The 23,922-nt window shown below is 38.5% G+C and overlaps 1 protein-coding gene across 16 annotated transcripts in view; it reads left to right on the top strand.

Annotated features, from left to right (window-relative positions):
• GIGYF2 (GRB10 interacting GYF protein 2) overlaps positions 1 to 23,922 on the top strand; it is a 150,688-nt gene that overhangs the window by 82,807 nt on the left and 43,959 nt on the right. For 8 of the 16 annotated variants that reach the window (XM_082690613.1, XM_082690611.1, XM_082690620.1 and 5 more), the window contains 7 exons: positions 4,790 to 4,969; positions 8,296 to 8,495; positions 8,575 to 8,737; positions 8,826 to 9,014; positions 11,577 to 11,773; positions 12,755 to 12,914; positions 20,506 to 20,672. In XM_082690613.1, coding sequence (XP_082546739.1) covers positions 4,790 to 4,969; positions 8,296 to 8,495; positions 8,575 to 8,737; positions 8,826 to 9,014; positions 11,577 to 11,773; positions 12,755 to 12,914; positions 20,506 to 20,672 — 1,256 coding nt within the window. Of the gene's footprint in view, positions 1 to 4,789; positions 4,970 to 8,277; positions 8,496 to 8,574; positions 8,738 to 8,825; positions 9,015 to 11,576; positions 11,774 to 12,754; positions 12,915 to 20,505; positions 20,673 to 23,922 lie in introns of all 16 variants that reach the window. The other 8 variants (XM_082690609.1, XM_082690622.1, XM_082690616.1 and 5 more) reach the window with 1 other exon arrangement.

Genomic DNA, 23,922 nt, shown 5'->3' with positions numbered 1-23,922 from the left:
GTAGGCAGAGAGGCAGGCAGAGAGAGGGGCGGAGGCAAGCTCCCTGCAAGCAGAAAGCCTGACTCGGGGCTCGATCCCAGGACCCTGGGATCATGACCCAAGCCAAAGGCAGAGGCTTTAACCCACTGAGCCACCAGGCGCCCCTTGGATCTTTTCTTTCTTTCTTTCGATTTTTTTAAAGCCAGGATATATAAATCAGAATTGGTTGGGGCCAGAAGTAAAATCAGGTGTAGTGAATGCAAGATTTTTATTCTTTTTTTAGTACTGTGCTCTTCTTTATCTTCAAAATACCAGTCTCAAATCGTTTTTGGAACAGGGTATGGCATAGTCATTCAAACATTATGAAAATTGTTGAAAATTACAAGATGGTTTTTAATAAGTAGAAAAGCGAGATTTTGTTTCTTCCTGTATTTTCCCTATTTTTGCCCTATTCTTTTTTCCTGTTTTAATTTTTCCTTAAGATTTTATTTTTAAGTAATCTCTACATTCAGTGTGGGGTTTGAACCTATAGCCCTGAGATCAAGAGTCACATGCTCTTCCGACTGAGCCAGCAAGGTGCTCCTGCCCCATTGTGTTTTTTTATTTTTTTATTAGGTACTAATATGAAAAATACATGTAGGACTGATAGGTCCAAAGGTAAAGAAGCTGTTAGTTTAAAAGATATATAAACAGTTTACACAAAGGGACATAAAGTCAGTAAACAACAGGAAATATCTTTGATATGAAAAATTCTTATTTGAGCTGCATTAATTTAGCACTTTACAACTATTAAAGTAGCAAAAAAGTTTTGAAAGGATATCAGCACTTAGTATCAATAATGTGAAATGGTGTGTTGATCTGACCCTCTTTTTTCAGGGAAAGAGGCAGTGGACAAAGTCTGTCCTTTGACCTAGTAATTGCACTCTTTTGAGGGGTGTGTGGTTTTTTTTAAAGATTTTTATTTATTTATTTGACAGAGAGAGAGATCACAAGTAGGCAGAGAGGCAGGCAGAGAGAGGAAGGGAAGCAGGCTCCCTGCTGATCAGAGAGCCCACTGAGCCACCCAGGGGCCCTGAGGTTTTTTTTTTAAGAAGACATAATTCAGAAAAGTATTTCTTGTCTAACTATCTATATAGTCCACAAAAAATTGGTTATAAAGTAAATATCCAGTGGGCAATAATCTAGTGGATTACACTATGGCTGCAAAGTATACCTGGTATGTACCCATTTGTATGATTGGGAAGATGTATAATCACAGAGAAGTACTTGCTATGAAAATAGTAGGTATACTGATTGCAACTATAAAAAAATATAAAGTTAAATAAAAGCTAACTACAGATAGAGTTCTGTTTCTAAGATTGAGGGATTACTAGTATTTTTTTTTTAAGATTATTTATTTATTTATTTGACAGACAGAGATCACAAGTAGGCAGAGAGGCAGGCAGACAGAGAGGGAAGCAGGCTCCCCGCCGAGCAGAGAGCCTGATGTGGGGCTCCATCCCAGGACCCTGAGATCATGATCTGAGCCGAAGGCAGAGGCTTTAACCCACTGCGCCACCCAGGTGCCCCAGGATTACTAGTATTTTTATTTTTAATAATTTTAATATTTTGTAGTGTATCATCTGTTACAAAAAAATTATAGTGGTCAGTTTTGATGAGTTAAGCATTTTGCAATTTCTGCTTTTTTCTCTTGCTTTGCTGTGTTCATTAGTTTTTCAAAGGCTTAGTGTAAAAGTAGGTGAAAGAAAGTGAGTGTTTCATCTAGTGCATCCATCATGTGATTACTACTGTATTCCCAAATCATTGCATGGTACCTGACACATACCTGATTATGTGGATTAAAAGCCATTTCCCATCATTTATCTATATATGTTTCTATCTATCTATATATATATTAGGGATTTTTTTTTTTAAAGATTTATTTTAGAGAGCAGAGAGCATGGTATGGGTAGGGGCAGAGGAAGAGGGAGAGAGAGAGAGAATTTGAAAGACTCCCTGCTGAGCATGGATCCTGTTGTGGAGTGATCTCAGAACTCTGAGATCATGACCTGAGCCAAAATCAAGAGTTGTATGTTTAACTAACCAAGCCACCCAGGTGCCTCCGTATTAGGGGTTTCCTTAAGTTTGCTTCTTTTTTGTGAGTATAGCTACATATTTCACCAACTCATATAGTAGATGTGGTACTTTGTAAAGCGGGTTGCCTTTCTTATTCTGAGCAAGAGAACCTAGAAGATCTCTGAACCCAAGGGCAGATATATATCTGTATTTGATTTCATAAAACTTGGCACTTAATGTGCAATAAATATTTGTTGAATGAGGAGATTAACATTTGAATCCTTTCTGTACCATTTAAATAGTGTGATTTTGGACAGTTCTCTTTTGTTCTTTTGAGCCTCAGTATTCTCAGTTACAAAATAGGAAAAATAACTTCAAATATTTTTAAAAAATTATTTATTTATTTCAGAGAGAGAGAATGAATGAGCAGGAAGAGGGCCAGTGGGAGAGGGAAAAGCAGGCTCTGCCTGAGTAGGGAGCCCCACATGAGGCTTAATCCCGGGATCCTGGGACCCGGGCTGAAGGCAGATGCTTAACCAACTGAGCCACCCAGGTCCCCCAAATAATTTCTTTTTTAAAGATTTTATTTATTTATTTATTTGACAGAGAGAGCGAGAGCACGTACGCACAAAGGAAGGGGGAGCAAGAGAAGGAAAAGAAGTCTCCTTGCTCAGCAAGGGAAGCGGGGAGCCTGATGGCAGGGCTCAATCCCAGGACCCTAGGATCATGACCTGAGCTGAAGGCAGCCACTTAACTCAACCACCCAGGTGCCCCAAGATAACTTCAAATATTGAGGATTGTTGGGTGCCTGGGTGGCTCAGTTGGTTAAGTGACTGCCTTCAGCTCAGCTCATGATCCTGGAGTCCCAATATCGAGTCCCGCATCAGACTCCCTGCTCAGCAGGGAGTTTGCTTTTCCCTCTGACCCTCTCCCCTCTCATGCTCTCTCTCTCTCTCTCAAGTAAATAAGATCTTTAAAAAAAAATTAAATATTGAGGATTATTATGAAGAATAAGCAGGATGGATGGATTTTTTTAGATGAGTGTTTTTATTATCTATGGCTTTGTAACAAAATACCTCAGAACTTAGTAGCTGAAAACAACAAGCATTATCTCAGTTTCTTTGGGATAGGAAGAAGCAGCGTAGTTGATTGACTCTGACCTGGGTCTCTTATGAGACTGCAGGGCTACAGTCAGGTGTCAGCAGGGCTGTAGTCATCTGAAGGCTTGACTGGGGTTGGATCCACTTTCATGCTTACTGATGTGGCTGTTGGCAGGCCTCAGTTCTGTGCCATATGATCTTTTCCTCAGGGCTGCCTCATGACATGGCAGTTGGATTGCTATGGAGAGAGCATCCCAGATGGAAGTCATAGTTGTTTTTAACTTAATATTGGCATTGACATCTTATCACTTCTGCTGTGTTCCGTTTGTTGGGAGCTAGCCAGTAAGTGCAGTCCACACTTTAGGTGCAGGGATTCCACAATAGCCAGGAGGCCGGGCTTGTTGGGGACTATCTTAGAGGCTGCCTGCTGTAATAAGAAAGCAGGTAGCATTTTGCCCAGCAGATTTCTAGATATTTTATCTTTCAATAGAATATTTGTGGTAATAACCTAGTAAGTGTTTGGGCAAAAAGGATATTGAATCTTAATATATGAAGTGGAACTTAAGAGGATGACCAGAAATTAGAATTCCCTCATTTTCAGATGCAACTGTACAACTTTCTTTCACTTTTTTGGTGGTTTAGTACAAGGAATTGAGGTTGTCACTGAAGTATAGTTAACCGTAGGTCATAAATGGAAGATACCAGTGTATGTTCTGGGTTTTTAACTAATTTAATGTGAGATTTTATATAATCTGTTTGAATTGTTTATGTTAGCACATGTGGGATGGTGAGTAAAGAAATAATTTGTTTGCACAGTTCGGAATTATCTTTTGAAAGTACCAATTTAGTTCACTTAGTATACCAGGCTTTCTTTCATCATTAATGGAACCCTTGACTGGCATTAGGTTGCACATAACTTAGTTTTGCATTCTGTCCAAAAGCAATTTGTTTTATGCCTATAATGTAATAGATGTTAGAGTAAATGAAAATGAAAAAATTATAGTTCACATTGTCTACTTTTGAGTGTACAGTGTTTTTTATAATAAAATATAGGCTGAATTTTATAGATACTCTATTTGGGCAAATTGCCAGTAGAAGTTAATTAAATAAGTAAAGATGCATCATATAATTGAAAATTCTTGTATGACTTTTAAAAAAGTAGTATGTGCTGGTAAGGTAGGTTGGTTAACTTTTCATTGCATCCCCTTTTTATAATGCACACATTATTTGTTTAAAAAATAATTGCCCAGGTATGTCTGGGTGGTTCAGTCGGTTAAGCATCTGCCTTTGGCTCAAGTCATGATCCCAGAGCTCTGAGACCCTGCATCAGCTCCCTGCTCCATGGAAAGCCTGCTTCTCCCTCTCCCTCTGCCTGCCGCTCTGCCTACTTGTGCTCACTCTCTATCTCTGTGTCAAATAAATAAATAAAATCTTAAAAAAAAAAGATAAAAAAATAAAAAGTAATTGCCCAGTCTGTGACTGTTGCCTTTAAGAATTATGACTAGTACTAGATGCTTATGTCCGCAGCAGTTCTGTTACTCATGCTTCCTGAGCATTGGGGTAGGCACGTCTGCACAAAAGCGTGATCTGAGCCGTCTGGTCTGTTTTCAGAGTCCGTATTGGCTGAGGCACATGTTTCCTTATTTTCATTACAGGGAGACCAAATTTTGAGGAAGGTGGACCAACATCTGTGGGAAGAAAGCATGAATTTATACGATCAGAAAGTGAAAACTGGCGTATTTTTAGAGAAGAACAAAATGGAGAAGATGAAGATGGAGGTTGGCGATTAGCTGGACCGAGACGTGACGGAGAGAGGTGGCGGCCCCACAGCCCTGGTAAGGCTCCTACTGAGTGAGTGCAGGGAACAAAATAAGGGAGTATTTAGTGGACATTGTTACCAATCAAGCAAGAAAGATGAATAGGTAAAGTAAAAAAAAAAAAGGACTTAGTTATTTATGTCACACACTTGCATCATCACATCACACTCTTATCAATACAAAAAAATTTCAGCACGAAGATTCCCCCATATCTCTTCAGTTGATGAAAATCATGTTTATTTTTCTGGAGCAAGTAGTGTGGTTTAATGGAAAGCACCTATCTTTGCAAAACCGTGAGAGGGTCTCCTTCAGTTTTATCTAACACCGAATTGTTGTATTTTTTCAGCATGCTTTAAAACTTACAAATATGTAATTATACGCTCACTAAGGAATATGTGCTTTCCCTAAAGTGGGTGCTTTTCCTGTATAATAAAAGATGTATTCTTTCAGGGTTTTTTGGTCCCGAATAAGTGATTTATGCTTATTTGAAGGATAAACTCTAAGCCCAGGTCAAAAACATAATCATAAGTTCATTCTTTTGTCCTAACTTTAGGAGAGAGAGAGAGAATAGTAGTGATTAGTGGTTTTGTAAGTTCTTCTGTTTGACTCTTAAGAATGCTTCAAACTGTTCTTCCCTGACATTAGATATGCTGGTAATTGAAGACACTGGTGCTTTGTGTCAAAGTTCATCCCCTACCAAAGTGCTGATTCCATGCCTCATGATAATCAGATGCCACTGTAGTTTGAATCGTGGGGTCATGCAGAACCAGAGTGCACAAAGAGTGTATATTTGCCTTATGAATTTCATGTGCACAACATTATTTTAGCTATCAACCATATGCCAGAGAAGCATACTTTTAGTAGAAAAAATCATAATCAAACTGTTTTCATTTACATTTTAAAATCAAGTTATTAGCAAAGTCACTAATCTCAGCCCAAGTAAACATTATAAAAGCAATCAGAGTGCTTTAGGTTTATGGATAGGTGGACACATAGTGAAGTTAATCTTTGTATATAGTTTTGATGCTTTTATGCCAACTCCTCATGGCTGACTCTTGGGTGAGTTTTCTGTCATGAGTGGGCATTGTTTACATCACAGTTATCTAGGTAATTCTCATGAGTCTGTGTGCTGGGCAACCAGATATTAGTTCTCTTCAAGGTATCACAGCATTTTGTGCTGAGCTTGCCTGTAAGCAAAAGGGTTTGTAGACTATGTTCCCAACAAGCATTCAGTGAAAGAATGGACAGGGTCCGGGCTGAGCGAGAAGAGAAATTCCAGCGGATCAAAAACAAACAAGGTGAATGTTTTGGAAGACCAACAGTGTTTGTGAGGCCAAATGTCTGATGTCGATTCTATTAAAGGGAGTTAGTTAAACAAAGTAAAATTTTAATGTATTTTCTACCACTGACCCTCCTCACCCCAACTTTGATTTGGACATATGTTGTCTTTTAAAAATCTTTGTCTCTGATTTGATTTTCATGTCTGATTTATTTGTCATTAACTTAGCAATTTCCCCCCAATTTTTTACTGATATATTTTTAAAAGACAGTTTGGGGTATATAATATACAGGGCTGGCTGAAAAAACACTGGAAATAAGCATTTTTAAAAAAGAATACCATCTAGTTTTTCAACCCAGCATTCTTAAAAGTTGTCTGATTATATCAGTTGTTTTACTCTTAACATTTCTTAGATTATAGTTATTTTATGATTTGATTAAAAGTTTAAATATAATGATTTTGACTAATTTTTATAGTATAAAAATTGTAGCAAACTTTTATTCTGTTATTGGGAGGACGTTAAAAAGCAGTGGTTAGTCTTTATAAGCTAGGGATTTCTACATTTGTTTTAAGTAGGGCTGAAAACTGGATATGTATGGGAGATGGGACGATTAAGGACAGCAAAGCATCCACTCTGGGAGCTGAACTTAAGAAACTCAGTAAGAGGAAAACATGAGCCAGATGCCTAGAAGGATAGATTCCTATCATGGTGCATACTTAGCAGACTTCAGAAATGATAGTAATAGAGAGAGTACTCTGGAATTCAACATTTGGTCATGAGTACGTCTTTTGAGTAATGATTCTAGGTTTGCATTTAAGCAGCCTGGGTGTAAAGTTCTTTAGTTTTCACAATGTAATAGTTCTAAGTGAAGAATGGGGGAGCATGGGAATAATGTTTTCTTAACTCATTTGTGAGTGATTTGTAAGTAGGTGCCTCTACTGGGCATTTTAGTGTTTTGCCTTCTTATTTTCGGTTTGTTTTAGATTGCTGGTCTTAGCAAATTGGGCCTCAGTAGTAAGAACATTGAACTTTTTGTCTCATTTCTTTTGTGTATCTCCCACAGAGAAAGCTGAAAACCTGCTTCTTTTTTAAAGACTCTCTTAGACTTGGGTTTATCAGATATTAACAAGAGTTCCCCTTTCTTAAAAAAACAAAATACCTCAACTGGCATCCTTTATTCTTAGGCAGTCTTTTTTCTGTTGGAAAGTAGATGTAATAAACAGTATGGTAGGGTGGATTTAGGAATGTCCCTGGGGGTATTACACAGAAATAAAAACTCCCTAGGGAGAGTTAAGAGATGAGAATAAAGGGAAAGGAAAGTAAGCATGCTGTTGTGGAAAAAGCAGTAGAAGATGCAGAATTAGATTCTTTTTCTGCTTTGCCACTGTGCAAGTTACTTCTGTCAGAGTTTTTGTTTCTTAAACTATAAAATTAGGATAGTGGGGTATATAAAATCTCTGACATCTGTCAGTGCTATAATTCCATGCCTTTTTTGGGGGAATCAGAATTACAAATGGAATCTTGGCCCTTGCAAGTAGGCTTAATAAATTTAATATTAGGATTTGCCACAGGGAGTTCGTGGTATACATCATTTTTGAGAGAAGAAAGAAACGTATTAAGGCCTGCCAGAGGGAAGGCATAGACTTTAGTATGGGAAGATGACCAGCATTATAAGCCTGGGCTAAGAGTATGCCATGTGAATGGCTAATTGACATTTCAGTCAGATACCTAAAGCTTATCCAAAGTGTATACTTCAAATTAAGTGTCCTTTAACAGTAATTTGTTTAAAATTTATTTTTCAGAGCTTTAGAGGAGTTGATATGGCTCAGTACTCACCAACGATAACTCCTGTTGCTACTTAGTGATGTCATATGTATGCTGAGCTCTGAATTTCATTTACTTTGCCTAATTTTCTCTTTAGTAGGTTGATCATTTGAATTCACAGCCAGGCATAGTTTTCTTCTTTATTTCCTATTTTGATTTTTTTTTTTTCTCAAGTACTGTCCTAAAAATTTTCTAAGGTTTGTATCCTCCTCCTCATCCCAGATGGCCCTCGTTCTGCAGGCTGGCGGGAACACATGGAGCGACGGCGAAGGTTTGAGTTTGATTTTCGAGATCGGGATGATGAACGAGGTTACCGAAGGGTGCGTTCTGGCAGTGGAAGCATAGATGATGACCGGGATAGCTTGCCTGAGTGGTGCTTAGAGGATGCTGAAGAAGAGATGGGCACATTTGACTCCTCTGGAGCGTTCCTCTCTCTAAAGGTAAGAAATTTGTTTTAAATGTTAAAACAGGCATTGACCTACCACCAGGTTGACCTTTGGCTTTATTTTCTTAACACAGAAAGTACAGAAAGAGCCAATTCCAGAAGAGCAGGAAATGGACTTCCGGCCTGTAGAGGAAGGTGGGGAGTGCTCTGACTCTGAGAGCAGCCATAATGAAGAAGCCAAAGAACCTGATAAGACAAATAGGAAAGAGGGAGAGAAGACAGATAGAGTGGGAGTAGGTAAGGCTCATTTTTGTCTTTTACCTTCTTGTTTTCATCAGACTCAGAATTTCCCAAGTTGTTAACTTAAGAATGCTTCATGTTACAGAAGCCAGTGAGGAAATATCCCAGACCTCCTCATCGTCTGCTAGACCAGGTACTCCTTCAGACCATCAGCCTCAGGAAGCACCACAGTTTGAGAGGAAAGAGGAACCCCAAACTGAACAAACGGAAAAAGCTGAGGAAGAGAATCAGACAGAAACTAGCCTACCGACCAAAGTGCCCAGCAGAGGGGATGGTATGTATTTATGAGAGTAGACAAGCTAAAACAGGATTCTGCTCAGGCAGGCCAGTGATCACTGATAAGATAGGATTCTGTTTATGCCTTATAGAACCTCTCCCAGTGGTAAATTACTGGAATAGATTATTTTACCAGTGAACCCCCTCAAACGCTGCTTCCCATGTTTTGTTGTTCCCCAAATTCACCAAAACAGAGTTAGAAACTCGGGAATCTTACTTAGGATGTTATGACACAGCCACCTTGGTATTGGTTGAGCGGACAGGGTTTAGGATCCTCTGCAGTAATTTGATCCCCACATCAGACAGGTACCTTCCTTTCATATAGTGGTTGGATGTGTGTCCAGAAGGCACACCAAATTGCTGTTGTTCTAAGAGAGGCCAGAAAGAACATGGATGGATCTGTGGAAGTCCTACCACCTTTGCTAAAGAATAAGTTTAAAGTATATCCCCTTCTCCAGTGTTCCTGTTTTAATTTGCTCGTATACCTTAGTAGGCATTTTTAATGTTTACTTCCATGTTCCTTCTTGTGCATACTTAAAAATGACATTGTAGTACTTGACGTTGAAGGGTTAATTCGTTGAGTCACCATAGGAACATGCCTTTAACATGGCATTTGAGTCCTTGTATGACCTGGCATATGCCTGCTTCTTTCTGTACAGTTTCAGTGCCATTTCTGTCTCCTTCATACTCTGTTCCCCACCCTCACAGACCCTTAGGCCCACCCCATATAAGGCCTTGTTCTTTTGTCTCCATGCCTTAGCACATGCTCCTCTCTGTGCCTGGAACTCTGTTCCACCCCAAATTCCTGAGCTGATTAGCGATCTTCTCTTGGTTCTTAAACAACCAGCACTATTCTTGACATGGCAATACAATATGATAAAGATCTGTGTGTTATCCTTTTTGCCTAATAGACCATCTATTATCTTTTTTGCCTTATAGACTAATATTTATAGGGCTTAAACTAAGGGTATCTTTTTAGAGTTCTATGTCTAGAGCAAAGCTTAGTGAGTGATTTCAAATATTTGAATCTCTGTCAGGCACTGTGGGACTTGTCCATTTTGAGACCTGTTTGATATGTAGTAGTCATTTTTCAGTTATGATCTGCCCCCAAATTACTTGTGGTTCATTCTCTTGAATGTAGATGCCTGGGACCTTATTCTAGGAGATTTTAGGACGGAATCCAGACGTGTATTTTGAGAAAGCTTCGTAGATACCCATTAAAGATGAAACTGCAGATTGATAGTCTGTAAGGGAGATAAAGCATATTAGTCATCTAGGGCAAAATTCCTATTTTTAGAGGATAGGTGAAGAGTAGCCAGAGAAAATCTTCATAGGCAAGAGTGGCCTATAGTGAAGGACAGTAAGGAAGGGAGGAGGTTTCAATTCAGGATTGGGCTGCTAAGGTCAGATGGAGAGGACTGGGAAAAGCCATTGGGTTTGGGGACTTTGAGTCACTGCTTCTTTGTGAGAGAGAAGCTGTATTGGAGGTTGGAAGTGGAAGTCACAGTGTAGCAGGGGTGGTGGTGGTTGTGGTGGATCAATTGTTCTTTTAAGAAGTTTGGCAGAGAGAGGAAAGTGTTCCTGAGAGGGGCAGGGATTTGGAGAAGCTGTCTGTAATTGAGCAAACAAGGTTTCAAAGGAGAAACTGCATTTGTATCTAATTACTCCCATCCCCCTCCCTTCTTAGGAGCCTACATACTGAGAGGCTAGAAATAGGGACCAACACAGAACTCTTTTGCAGTCTGTGTTTATATTGAGAAGAACTTGCTGACCTGTCTAGGTAAACTCCCAAATGCTCTTCATTATCCTAAAGAATAATGATTTGAAATACATTAATTATCACCTGAAATAGGTATTTATTCAAGATAATTGCCAATGCACTTAATCAAAGTTTTGATGATGAGTTACAATATTTTTGAGAAGATTTGCAGTGCTTTGTTAATCGTCTGCTGGTGGAGACATGTTATAAAGAAGGGATTGGACTGATAGTTTGCTCTCAAAAGGAAATTGTGTAGCTGTTGGGCAGTTGCTCTAGTGACCCAGTCAGGCACTTTCTAGATACCTTTTTTTTTTTTTTTTAAGATTTTATTTATTTATTTGACAGAGAGAGATCACAAGTAGATGGAGAGGCAGGCAGAGAGAGAGAGGGGAGCAGGCTCTCTGCCGAGCAGAGAGCCCGATGTGGGACTCAATCCCAGGACCCCGAGATCATGACCTGAGCCGAAGGCAGCGGCTCAACCCACTGAGCCACCCAGGCGCCCCTAGATACCTTTTTTAATCCTTATGTTGTGTCATTTTGTAGAGGTACTTCTGTCATCGTAGGGAGAAATACTACACTTCTCTATAAGAAGTAGCTGCAGTGTTCCTGATCCATATTTCTGTTGAGCCCATTTAGTGAGTGGCCCAACTTGGTGATACATTCTTCATAAGACTCTACTGGGCTCCCTGCACAGCGAGGAACCTGCTTCTCCCTATGCCTCTGCCCTTCCCCCTGCTCTCTCTCTCTATAAAAAATAAAATCTGAAAAAGAGTCTCTATATTCCATGTTTTTTTCCTTTAGAAATAGTTTCTGATGTCCAGCAGCCCCTGTCACAGATTCCTTCAGATACAGCCTCTCCTCTTCTCATACTTCCACCGCCTGTTACCAATCCAAGTCCTGCCCTCCGGCCAGTTGAAACGCCGGTCGTAGGTGCTCCTGGGATGGGCAGTGTTTCCACAGAGCCAGATGATGAAGAGGGTCTCAAACATTTGGAGCAGGTAAAAATCTTGTAATCCTTTTTTTCTTTCTCAAACTACCATAAAATTTGGAAGCTTTAAATGAATATTTAGAAATGGAACTTCTGTGCATTAGATTTTATGTACTGGAAAAGTTGTTTGTAAATCTCGTATTTTTTTGTGTGAGTAATTGTCTTTCAAATCATTTCATGCTTATAAGTTTCTGCTATGTAGTAGTCATTGTGTCAGGTTATTTTTTCTCTTTTGAGGTTGCCCTTAGCTGTTTGCTTTTCTTTTTTCTTTTTGGAAATTAATGGAATGCCAAAAATGGCAAATACAAGCAGCTGTGGATGGGCATAGCGTCTTCTGTATTTTTTGCCTAAAATATAACTGGAAAAATAGTTAAACTCAGAATTTTAACATTTTATTTATGTCTCTAGATTTTCCTAAGATATACCTTTGTTGTATACAAAGTAAATGATAGCTTGTTTTCTGTAGAAGAATTTCTCTTTCAGGGTGGGGTAGTTTTTGGTGGCAGGAAATGCTCAAGGAGAGGGAGAAAAGGCAGTGTCTTAGTAAAACTTATAAAAAATTTTATTTGTAATCATATTAATTGAGTCTTTGTTGTATTAACACCCATGTTTTTACAGGTTTAGTTTATTTGCTTCAGGATTGACCAGTGGCTTATTAGTTTAAAAAGTAATCTTATTAGTGTGTTGATTAGAAGCCTGGATTTTCATCCATACCAGTTTGTGTTTTAATCTGTTCGGTTTGCTTAAAAGTTTTGAAACTTTGAGCAAGATTTGACCTCTCTCGGCCTTAGTTTACCCCTCCATAAAATGGGGGTAGTACATACTATATGACCTTGTTGGAAGAAGTAAATGGTTGCCTGCTATGTTTCTTGCTTTGAAATACCTTTCACAGGCCAAATCATTCAAAAAAAGGTAGGCATTTTTATTATATGTTCTAGTATTAATTTGGGATCATTTGTTTCCTCAATCCTTTTTTTTTTTTTCCTATTAGCAAGCTGAGAAGATGGTGGCTTATCTCCAAGACAGTGCACTAGATGATGAGAGACTGGCGTCGAAACTGCAAGAGCACAGAGCTAAGGGAGTGTCTGTTCCGCTGATGCACGAAGCAATGCAGAAGTGGTATTACAAAGATCCTCAGGGAGAAATTCAAGGTAGCTCGTTCCATTCTACTTGAAGCCATTACTTCCAGATTCTGTAAGATGGTCATTATTTAATGTCAGTTTGCATAATAGTAGAAAACAATCCATTTTTACAGGACACACACACACACATAGTAGAAAACATTCCAGTTTTACAGGACATATATACACACACACCCACACATACATATATATATATGTATGTATGCATGTATGTATGTATAAGGCATTTTTGTAGGTTTCTCCCATAGTACTTTACAATTTCAGTGTAGGGGGAGGGCAGTCCAATGAAAATTGTTTGACTATAAGGCAGAATGATTACTAATATCATAGGGATGTAAACAAAATGCTCAAGACCCCCTCAGTTCTAGCTACCCAGCTGGTTAACTAGGCAGGTGAATTCCTTATCATCTTTGTACTTCAGTTTCCCTCCCATAAAAAGGTGATGGCAGTAGTCTTGGAAGACTGTACTTCAATGTTCTGCTGAAGTGGAGTTGATTCCATGAATGATAAAGATCTGTTAAAAATGTGGGAGAAAAGGTCATACCATATTTTATGTTAATCCCTTAAAAATTTGGATGGTGCACAAGTTAGATTAGAATGAGGAGAGAATGCTATAAAAGATATTTGTTGATTCTTCATTTCTGCTTTTGAAATCTTTGTTTATAACTTGAAATTGGTTGACTGTGTTAACCAGTATCATGATAGTGTTTTACCAAATACACCCTGTGACCTCTTTCCAGCATACTAACTCCTTTTCCACACTCAGTCCCCTTACCCTTTCCCTTTATTCTCTTTTGCAACATCTGTTGCTGCCTGGCTCTGTATATATTTGTTAATGATCTGTTTACATCCCTGTAGAATGTAAGGTACATGGGATCAGGACTGTGCATTTGTGGGTTTTTTGTTTGCTTGTTTGTTTTGTTTCTGGTAAAACAATCAGAAGCATTTATTCGATGTTTTAGGGATTGCAGCTGGAGAGACAAAGTGTGCTTCCAAGTTGAGGACTCTGTGTTTTAATTGAAACACATGGTTTTAAAAACCAAAACCAAAAACAAAAACAAAAAAACAACAAAAAAAACCCACCCCAAAACACATGGATGTGTTTTTTAATTAAATTTACTTTAAGATAATTGTAGCTTCACATGCAGCTGTAAGATATAATAGAGATTTTATGTATTCCTTATCCAGTTTCCCAGTACTGGTAATCTCATGCAAAACTGTAGTACAGTATCCAGCCAGGATATTGCCTTTGATATAGTCAAGATTAAAAACATTTCTATTTCATATTGCCCTTAGATAAACATATGCATTTCCTTCCCATTGGTACCTACTCCTTAACACTTGACAACCACTACTCCCATTTCTATAGTTTGTTATTTCAAGAATGTTACATAAATGGAATTCATTTCCAGCTAATTTTTTTTTCACTCAGCATCCTGCTCAGAAGATTGATACAAGTTGTTACATGGTGTCAGTGGGTGGTGTTTTTTGTTTTTTTAACTGAGAGTACATCAGTGATGTGGATATATCATAGTGTAGTCATTCATCCATGAAAGGTATCTGGGTTGTTCCCATTTTTGACTATTATTATTTTTTTAAAAGATTTATTTGGGCACCTGGGTGGCTCAGTCATTAGGCATCTGCCTTCAGCTTGGTCCTGATCAAATCCTGCATCAGGCTCCCTGCTCAGTGGGATGCCTGCTTCACCCTCTCCCATTCCCCATGCTGTGTTCCCTCTCTTACTGTCTTTTTCTGTCAAATAAACAAAATCTTAAAAAAAAGATTTATTTATTTTAGAGAGAGTATGTGCGGTGGGGAAGTGGGGGTGGGGGGAGGGAGGAAGAATCTCAAGCAGACTCTTCACTGAGCTCAGAGCCCGATGCGGGGTTCGATCTTATAATCCTGAGATGATAAGGTGAGCTGAAATCAAGACTTGAACCCTTAGCTGACTGTGCCACCCAAGCACCGCCTATTTGGCTATTATAATAAAGCTGTTAAACATTTATGGGTAGGCTTTTGTTATAACAAACTCTTCATTCCTCTTGAGATACAAACATCCAGGAGTGCAACTGCTAGATTATATGGTAACGACACATTTAGTTTTTTAAAGAAACTGCCAGACTTTTCCAGAGGGCTGACCATTTTGTATTTCTGCAGCAATCTATGAGTGATTTGGTTTCTCCACATTCTTGACAGTATTTGATGATGTTGCTATTTTTTATTTTAGCCACTTCACATGTTGTGTAGTGTATAGAGTATACAATATCTCATTATAGTATTTGGTTTGCATTTCCCTGATGGGTAAAGATGTTGAACATTTTTTTATATGTTTATTGGCTGTTTATTCTCTTAGGTGAACTATCTCTTCATGGTTTTTTACCCATATTCTGGTTAGACTCTTTGCTTTTTTTTTTTTTTTTTTTAACCTTTTGAGTTTTGAGATTTCTTTATATATAGGTACTAGTCCTTTGTTAGATAGGTGGTTTGCAAATACTTTATCCCAGCCTGTTTTTATCTCTTTATCACAGATGAAAAGTTTTAAATACTGATGAAGTCCAGTTGATTAATTTTTCCCTTTTATGGATTGTGTTTTTAGTATTAAGTCTGAGACAGAAGAACTCTTTTCCTAGCTTCAGATCCCAAAATGTCCTTTCCAAAATAATTGATAGTTTTTTGTTTTATATTTAAGTCTTGTGATTTTTTTTAAAAGGTTAATTTATTTATTATTTAGTTTAGAGAGAGAGTGTGGGGAGGGGCAGAGGGAGAGAGAGTCTCAAGTAGACTCCACACGAAGCAGGGAGCCTGATGTGGGGTTTGATCCCATGACCCCAAGATCATGCCCTGAGCCAAAACCAAGACTGCTCAACTGACTGCGGCACCTTGGAGCCCCAACTCTGTGATCTATTAATTTTTATATAACGAATGGGATTTAGATCAAAGTTTATTTTTTTGTTGATGGATGTCCAGTTGCTCTGGAACGTTTGGTTGAAAATCCATCTTTCCTCTTTTGAATTACCTTTCTCAAAATTCATTTGGGTGTATTTATGTTGGTCTGTTTTCTGTGTTCTTTTTTCTATTCCACTGATCTGTGTGTCTGTCTTTGCGCCAGTATCACAGTCTCGATTACTGTAGCTATATAATTATATATGTCTTGAAGTTGGATAGACTGGTTCCTCCCGTTTGTTTTTTTTTTTTTCTCCCAGTTTATTTTTATCAAAACAGTTTTTAACTTTTCCAGTTCCTTTGTTTTTCCATATGAATTTTAGAATAATCTTACCTGTATTTACCATATAAATATTAAAAAAATCTGTACTTAAATATCTTGCTGAGATTTTAATAGGAACTGTGTTAAACCTTTATATCATTTTGAAGAGAATTGATAGCTTTCTCATGTTGAGTCTTCCAATCCATGAACTTGTAGTTTTCAGCATATATCCTGTATATGCTTTAATCCATTTGTATCTCCTTGGTTTTTTTTGAGTAATTGTAAATTTTATTTCAATGTCTTTGTGTTCATTGCTACTATATAGAATTGAATTTTGGATGTTTGTCTTTAGTCTGTGACCTTGCTGAGCTCATTATTAAGTGTAATGTTAGCTTCTGGCTTTTTATAGATAGATGCTCTTTATGAAGTTGAGGAAGTACCTTAGTTTTTGAGAGTTTCATTGGGTATTGGATTTTGTCAAATGCTTTTTCTGCATTTGTTGAAATGATCTTATTATTTTTCTTCGTTAGCAACTTTGATTTGGTGGATTAAATTGATTGCATATTCAATATTGAACCAGCTTTGTACTCTTGGAATAAACGCCATTTGGTCATGATTTATAACTTTTTATATATTGCTGGCTCCTTTTAGGTAATGTTTAGTTAAGGATTCTTGTGTCTGTCTTTATGAGGGATGTTGTTTTGTGGTTTTGGTATCCTCATTGTCTGATTTTAGTATCAGGATAATAATTAGCTTCATAAAATTAACTGGGAATTATTCCCTCTCCTATTTTCTGGAAGATTATTTAGAATTGATGTTAACTCTTCTTCAAATGTTTTGTAGAATTCTCCATTGAAACCATCTGGGGACTTCTTTTCGGGATTATTTTTAAATAATAGGCTCTATTGAAAAAAATAATAATAAAGTAGGCTCTATGCCCAGCATGGGCAGGCTTGAACTCATGACCTTGAGATCCAGAGTCACATGCTCTACCAATTGAGTCAACCAGATGCCCTGTTTTTGTTTTTGTTTTTTTAACTTTAAAATTAAAATTCAGTATCCCTAATAGTTACAGGGGCTATTTAAATTACTGATTTAAGGGGCGCCTGGGTGGCTCAGTGGGTTGAGCCGCTGCCTTTGGTTCTGGTCATGATCTCAGGGTCCTGGGATCAAGCCCCACATTGGGCTTTCTGCTCAGCCGGTAGCCTGCTTCCCTTCCTCTCTCTCTGCCCGCCTCTCTGCCTACTTGTGATCTCTCACTGTCAAATAAATAAATAAATATTTAAAACAATTACTGATTTAATATGGGTTGATTTGGTAGGTTTTGTTTTGTTTTGTGTTTTATGAATTCATCCATTTCAGCTAAGATGTCAAATTTGTGTGGGTAGAGTTACTTGGAGTATTCCCTTACTCTCTTTTTGATGTTTGCAAGTTCTGTAGTGATAGCCCCTGTTTTATTCCTCATGTTGGTAATTTGTTCATTTCTCTTTTGTCATTGTCAGTCTTGTTACAGATTTGTTAATTTTTATTCATCTCTTCAAGGAATCTGCTTTGTTTCATTGATTTTTTTTCATTACTGTTTTTTTTTTCAGTTTCATTGAGTTCTGTTCTTTTTTTTTTTTTTTTTTTTTTTCATTGAGTTCTGTTCTTATTTCTTTCCTTCTTCTTAGGGTTTATTTTGCTTTCCTTTTTCTAGGGTCTTGAGGGTGGGTGCTTATATAGTATTGATTTGAGACTTTTCTAATGTAAGCATTTAATACCATAAATTTCTCTTTCAATACTTCTTTAACAAATTGGAGACATACCTTTTCATTTTCATTCAGTTTAGTATGCTTTTTTTTTCTTTTTTTCTCTAAGATTTGTTAGAAAGAGAGGAGGAGAAAGAGTGCACATGCAGGGGGAGCTGCAGGCAGAGACAGAAACAGGCTCCCCACTGAGCAAGGAGTCTTGGGATCATGACTTGAGCCAAAGGGGCAGCTGCCTAACTGACTGAGCCACCCAGCTGCCCCTCCCCCTGCCTTTTTTTTTTCTTTTTTTTTTAACTTGACAGACATCAGAAAATTCCAGAGATCACAAGCAGGCAGAGAGAGAGAGAGAGAGGAGGAAGCAGGCTCCCTGTGTAGCAGAGAGCCCAGTGCAGGGCTGGATCCCAGGATTCTGGGATCATGACCGAAGGCAGAGGCTTTAACCCACTGAGCCACCCAGGCGCCCCCCTCCCTTTATTTAAGAGGTGAGGAAGCTGCAGAGGAAGAGGTAGAGAGAATCTTAAGTAGGTTCCATGCATAGCATGTGATCCTGGCATAGGGATTGATCTCACAGTGCTGAGATCATGACCTGAGCCAAAATCAAGAGTTGGACGCTGGAGTTACCTGGGTGGATCAGTGGGTTAAAGACTTCCTTGGCAGGGAGCCTGCTTATCCCCCTCTCTCTGCCTGCCTCTCTGCCTACTTGTGATCTCTCTCTCTCTCTGTTAAATAGATAAAATCTTAAAAAAAAAAAAAAAAGAGTTGGACTCTTAACTGACTGAGCCACCCAGGCACCCCCCCAGTCCAGTGTATTTTGTTTTTTTCTTGTTGAGACCTCCACTTTTGAAAAAAATATGTTTAAGTAATCTTTACACCCAAGTGGGGCTTGAGCTCATGATCCTGAGATCAAGAGTCATATGTTCTTCTGACTGAGCCAGCCAGGCCCCCAGGAGATTTCCACTTTTACTCGTGGATAATTTGGAAGTGTGTTGTTAAGTTTCCGAGTGCTTCAAGATTTTCCTGTTACCTTTCTATTAATGATTTCTGGCTTGATTTTATTGTGGTTGAAAAATACACCATATATAATTTTAGTTCTTATTGGGATTTATATATGGCCCAGACTATAGTTCTTTTTGTTGTATGTTCTGTGGGTACTTGAAAAGACTGTATTTTGCTGTCTTTGGAGCATTCTATAAATTAATCAGTTGGACCTTGTTGATTGATGGTTTTGTTGAGCTCTATAATCTTGTTCGTTTTCTGTCTAGTTCTGTCAGTTGTCATGAGAATGGTGTTGAAGTCTTCAGATATAATTGGGTATTTTTTAGATTTTGATTCACGTATTTTTGCAGTTTGTTTGGTGTATACATTTATGATTGCTGTGTCTTCTTAGTCTTCTTGATGGATTGACCCTGTACTGATACGTAATAACCCTCTGTCTCTGGTAGTTTTCTTTGCTCTGAAGTCTACTCCTTTCTACTCTTCAGAGTCTTCTCTGGTATATAATATGTAGGGCTTTTGTTGGATTTAGCAGGAGGAGAAGGGACAAGTACATCTATTCCATTTTTCCAGAACTGGATGTTCTAGGGACTTGTTTTATTTACTATTGTGTTCCCACTGCCTAGACCCATGTAATTGGTACTCATGGTTAGGGATCAGAGTGTATTTGTTAGTTTTATATATAAAATGTTTGATTTTTAATTGTAAAAACATATAGAGAATGTCATTACACCCCCACCCTCAGTTAGATTTAGTTGTACCTGGGTACATCAATTGTAAGTTATCTTAATTTAATAGATTATTTTTTATACTTTGCTAACCTTTAATTATCTGGCAGAAAATGAAAATTAGAGGAAATTATATTTAGCCTTACATATTTATATTCCTTATGCCTTAGTGATGCAAAGTGTAACAAAAATACTTTTCAGTTTTAGTATACTTTTCTGACAAATGAATTTGTAAAGATTGAGTGAGATGGAGATAGTTATGTTCCTTAAAATAAGACAGAAGTCTTATTTCTTCCCTCCCCCCCAAATTTATTTATTTATTTGTCAGAGAGAGAGAGAGAGAGCGAGCACGCGCGTACACACAAGCAGGGAGAGCAGTGGGTAAAAGGAAAAGCAGGCTCCCTGCTGAGCAAGGAGCCTGATGTGGGACTCAGTCCCAGGACCCAGGGATCATGACCTGAACTCTGAAGGCAGACACTTAACCAACAGAGCCACCCAGGCATCCCCAGAAGTCTTTTTTTTTTTTTTTTTTTTTAAGATTTTACCCATCCATTTGACAGAGAAAGATCACAAGTAGGCAGAGAGGGAGAGAGGGAAGCAGGCTCCCCGCTGAGGGGAGACTCGATCCCAGGACCCTGAGATCATGACCTGAGCCGAAGGCAGCGGCTTAACCCACTGAGCCACCCAGGTGCCCCATCCCCAGAAGTCTTATTTCAAAATCATTTCTGTTGTATTTTACTAGTTAGAAGCCTGTTTACTAACTTTGCAGATGGATTACATTAAAATATCTAAAAAAAAAACTTGATGGGTATCACCTGAAATAAGTTGTACCTCTGGATAAGGATCAGATTCAAGTAATAATTTTATTTTCCTCTTCAGTCTGAAAGGATTTTTATTGCCCTTCTGTTTAATTGGTGCTATTATAGGTCCCTTCAATAATCAGGAGATGGCGGAATGGTTTCAGGCGGGCTATTTTACTATGTCTTTATTGGTGAAGAGAGCATGTGATGAAAGCTTCCAGCCTCTTGGTGATATCATGAAAATGTGGGGAAGGGTTCCTTTCTCTCCCGGTCCAGCTCCCCCTCCTCATATGGTAAGTACCTTACAGCTCACCCAGAATACATACTAGCTGCAGAAACCCTCGCTTCTCTTTGTAAACACAACCCAGATGTTGGATCTGATGAGGAAGAAACTGCACTTTTGAGAGTAATTGAAACAGCAGTGGGCAGTCTGAATTGCAGACCCAGCTATAACATCTTTTCAAAATTCAAATACCTGTGTTCACCACTCTCCCCCCACCTCTCCATTCTCCCCACCCCTGCCCAAATTCTAAAGAAACAAAATCCTTTATTTAGTAGATTTCCAGCAGGTGTGGAAAAAAACAACATCTTACCCTGTTTTGCCTACCAGGTCCTATATGTTCTGGTTTCTCCTTTTTTTCTTTCTTTCTTTCTTTCTTTCTTTCTTTCTTTCTTTCTTTCTTTCTTTCTTTCTTTCTTTCTTTCTTTCTTTCTTTCTTTTTTTTTTTTTTTAATTTTATTTATTTGTCAGAGAGAGAGAGTGTGCACAAGCAGGGTGAGCAGTAGGTAGAGAGAGAAGCAGGCTCCCCGCTGAGCCAGGAACCCAATGTGGGACTTGATTCCAGGACCCTGGGGTCATGACCTGAGCTGAAGGCAGACACTTAACCAACTGAGCCACCCAGGCATCCCAGGCTCCTTATTTTTGTAAGCTCACTTCAGAGCTTTTACTTTTATCTACTGTGCTTCAATTCGGTTGACCTTATAGAGTTGGGTTTTTTGGGGGTGTTTTTTTTTTTTTTTTTTTTTTTTTTGCTTTTAATTAGAATGCACATTCTCCTCTCTTCCTCTTCCCTTACCTTTATTTGGTTTTTGCTTTCTGACTCAAAAAGTTCCTAAATTTTAGGTTTACCTTAAAGCAAATAAATGTTGCTAACAAAAAATTCTAGTGCTTTGGAATAATTTGAACACTTTAAAAAAAAAATATGTTACTAGTATTTTTTTTTTAATTTTTATTTATTTATTTGACAGAGAGAAAGATCACAAGTAGGCAGAGAGGAGGAAGCAGGCCCCCTGCTGAGCAGAGAGCCTGATGCGGGGCTTGATCCCAGGACCCTGAGATCATGACCTGGGCCGAAGGCAGAGGCTTTAACCCACTGAGCCACCCAGGCACCCCAAGTTACTAGTATTTTTAACGAAAAATTGGATCATAATGTAACCTCCCTTGTATACTGGCACTGGAATGCATTTGAAGGGGAAATCTTACTTCTCTGCAGCTGTCTCTGGGCCTCTCCCTGTAGAGTTCCTTTTGGAGGGCTTCGGATCTGTGCCTTGCTTTTCTTCTCTAGGTTGGAGTCTTGGGTGGCTGCCACAGTCAGAAGTGGCCATAGTCAAACACCTTTAGTGTGAATACTGGATCACTGCTGTAACATATACCTTTGATTTATTCAGCAGCTACATAGTTAGGGCCTGTGCTAGCCTTGTGGTAGGTTCTTGCGAGGTGAAGATAAATGGGACACAACTCTCTTACGGTCATAGGGATTCATAGGTGAGAACAATGGCCAATAAAATTGTTTGGCCACAGCCCATAGTAAAATAAGTGGTTTTACATCAGTACTCTGTACATTCATAACTGTACATGGATATTTGTGAAACAAATTTGACGAAATATTTTGTGCCATGCACATATTTTCTTCCCTGCCTTCCTCCCTTCTTTTTATATAAATACTGATCTTGATCCAGTAATTGATGTCACTGTCCACTGATGGGTTGAGACCACCTGTAATTTGGAGAACAGTGATGATTCCTAGGTGAGGGGAATTATTTCTGACATTTCTGTTATAAATCCAAAGAAAAATTAATTGTGTATTATTGTATAAACATTTTATTTATATACCAAGTTTGTGCTTTATTTCCCTTTTCTGAAATTGGGATGAGTTTTCGTGCATGTTTCAGAGCTAGAAGTGCATACCTTAGAGCTTGGCATGTTTGCCCTAGCCCATTTCCTGACTTCTTTTTAGGGGAAGAACCATGGCAAACTCTGCTTCTGTCAGCTGTTAACTGCTGTTGCCCTGAGTAATGCTGATAAGAGAGCTCACATTGATGATGAATATACCTTGAAATGTAGGTTTTAATGTAGAAAGTTTAGATTAACCTAGTGTAGCTTCCATCCTCCAGTATTTAATTGGAAAGAAAAATGTCTCTGAATTTCAAGTGATCTCCACCCCAAGAAATTGTATATCCAGTATTTTATTCCAAAGCATAATCTGTATTTGGTAAAGATATAAACTATTCACTAATGATTTGCCCTAATCTATGTCACCCCCCCCACCTTTTTAAAAAAGATTTTATTTATTTATTTGACAGAGACACAATGAGAAAGGGAACACAAGCAGGGGGAGTGGGAGAGGGAGAAGCAGGTTCCCTGCTGAGCAGGGAGCCCAATGCAGGGCCTGATGCCAGGCCTCTGGGATCATGACCTGAGCCGAAGGCTTAAAATTTCCCAATTTTAACTTTTCAGAATTTAAATTCCAGCTATGTCATTTGAAACTCAAACTAAAAAACAATTTTTCCTACTCATTATATATATACACATACATTTATGTTTTAAGATCTATTTATTTATTTGACAGTGAGAGAATGAGAGTACAAGTAGGCAGAGTGGCAGGCAGAGGGAGAGGGAGAAGCAGGCTCTCTGCTGAGCAGAGAGGCTAATGTGGGGCTGGATCCCAGCCATGGACCACCTCATGACCTTAGCTAAAGGCCATCACTTAACTGAGCTACCCAGGTACCTGTCTAACTCATGGTATATTAGTAGCAATAGAAACACCTAGTTTTGGGGTGGGGAGTTAAAATTTTGCAAGCTCTTTCATATTCTGTTAATGTAAAACTTGTCAGCATCTTTAACAAAATATACTTCTACACTGCTCTCTATATTCATTACTGGCCCTGGTCATATTCCTACCACATTAACTTTAGATAATTTTATTCCTTTCTGAAAGTTCTACCCCATTTCTCTGATTTCTACATGATCTCCAGGTTTACAGATCTCTTTTAACATTGGGAAATAATACATTTTTTAGTTATAGTAATGACTCTTGGGTACAGTACAACATTCAGCTTCAAGGGTGGGAGGAGAGAACAGCAGCTAAAGTAAGGACCCCTTTCCCACCAAAGGGTGTCTCTTATAATGCAGACACCGTCTTTTCCCACTAGATGGCAATGGTTAGCTCTTTAAGAGTTTTTGTAATAGTTGAGCATTTGGGGCATAAAGGTAGAGTGGGAAGTCAAGGTCTAAGATTCAGTTTGCTTTCAGATAATATGTAG

The sequence above is a fragment of the Mustela nivalis genome (assembly GCF_964662115.1).
Source record: "Mustela nivalis genome assembly, chromosome: 11".
Taxonomy (NCBI): domain Eukaryota; kingdom Metazoa; phylum Chordata; class Mammalia; order Carnivora; family Mustelidae; genus Mustela; species Mustela nivalis.
This window is presented reverse-complemented; position numbering and strand designations above follow the sequence as displayed.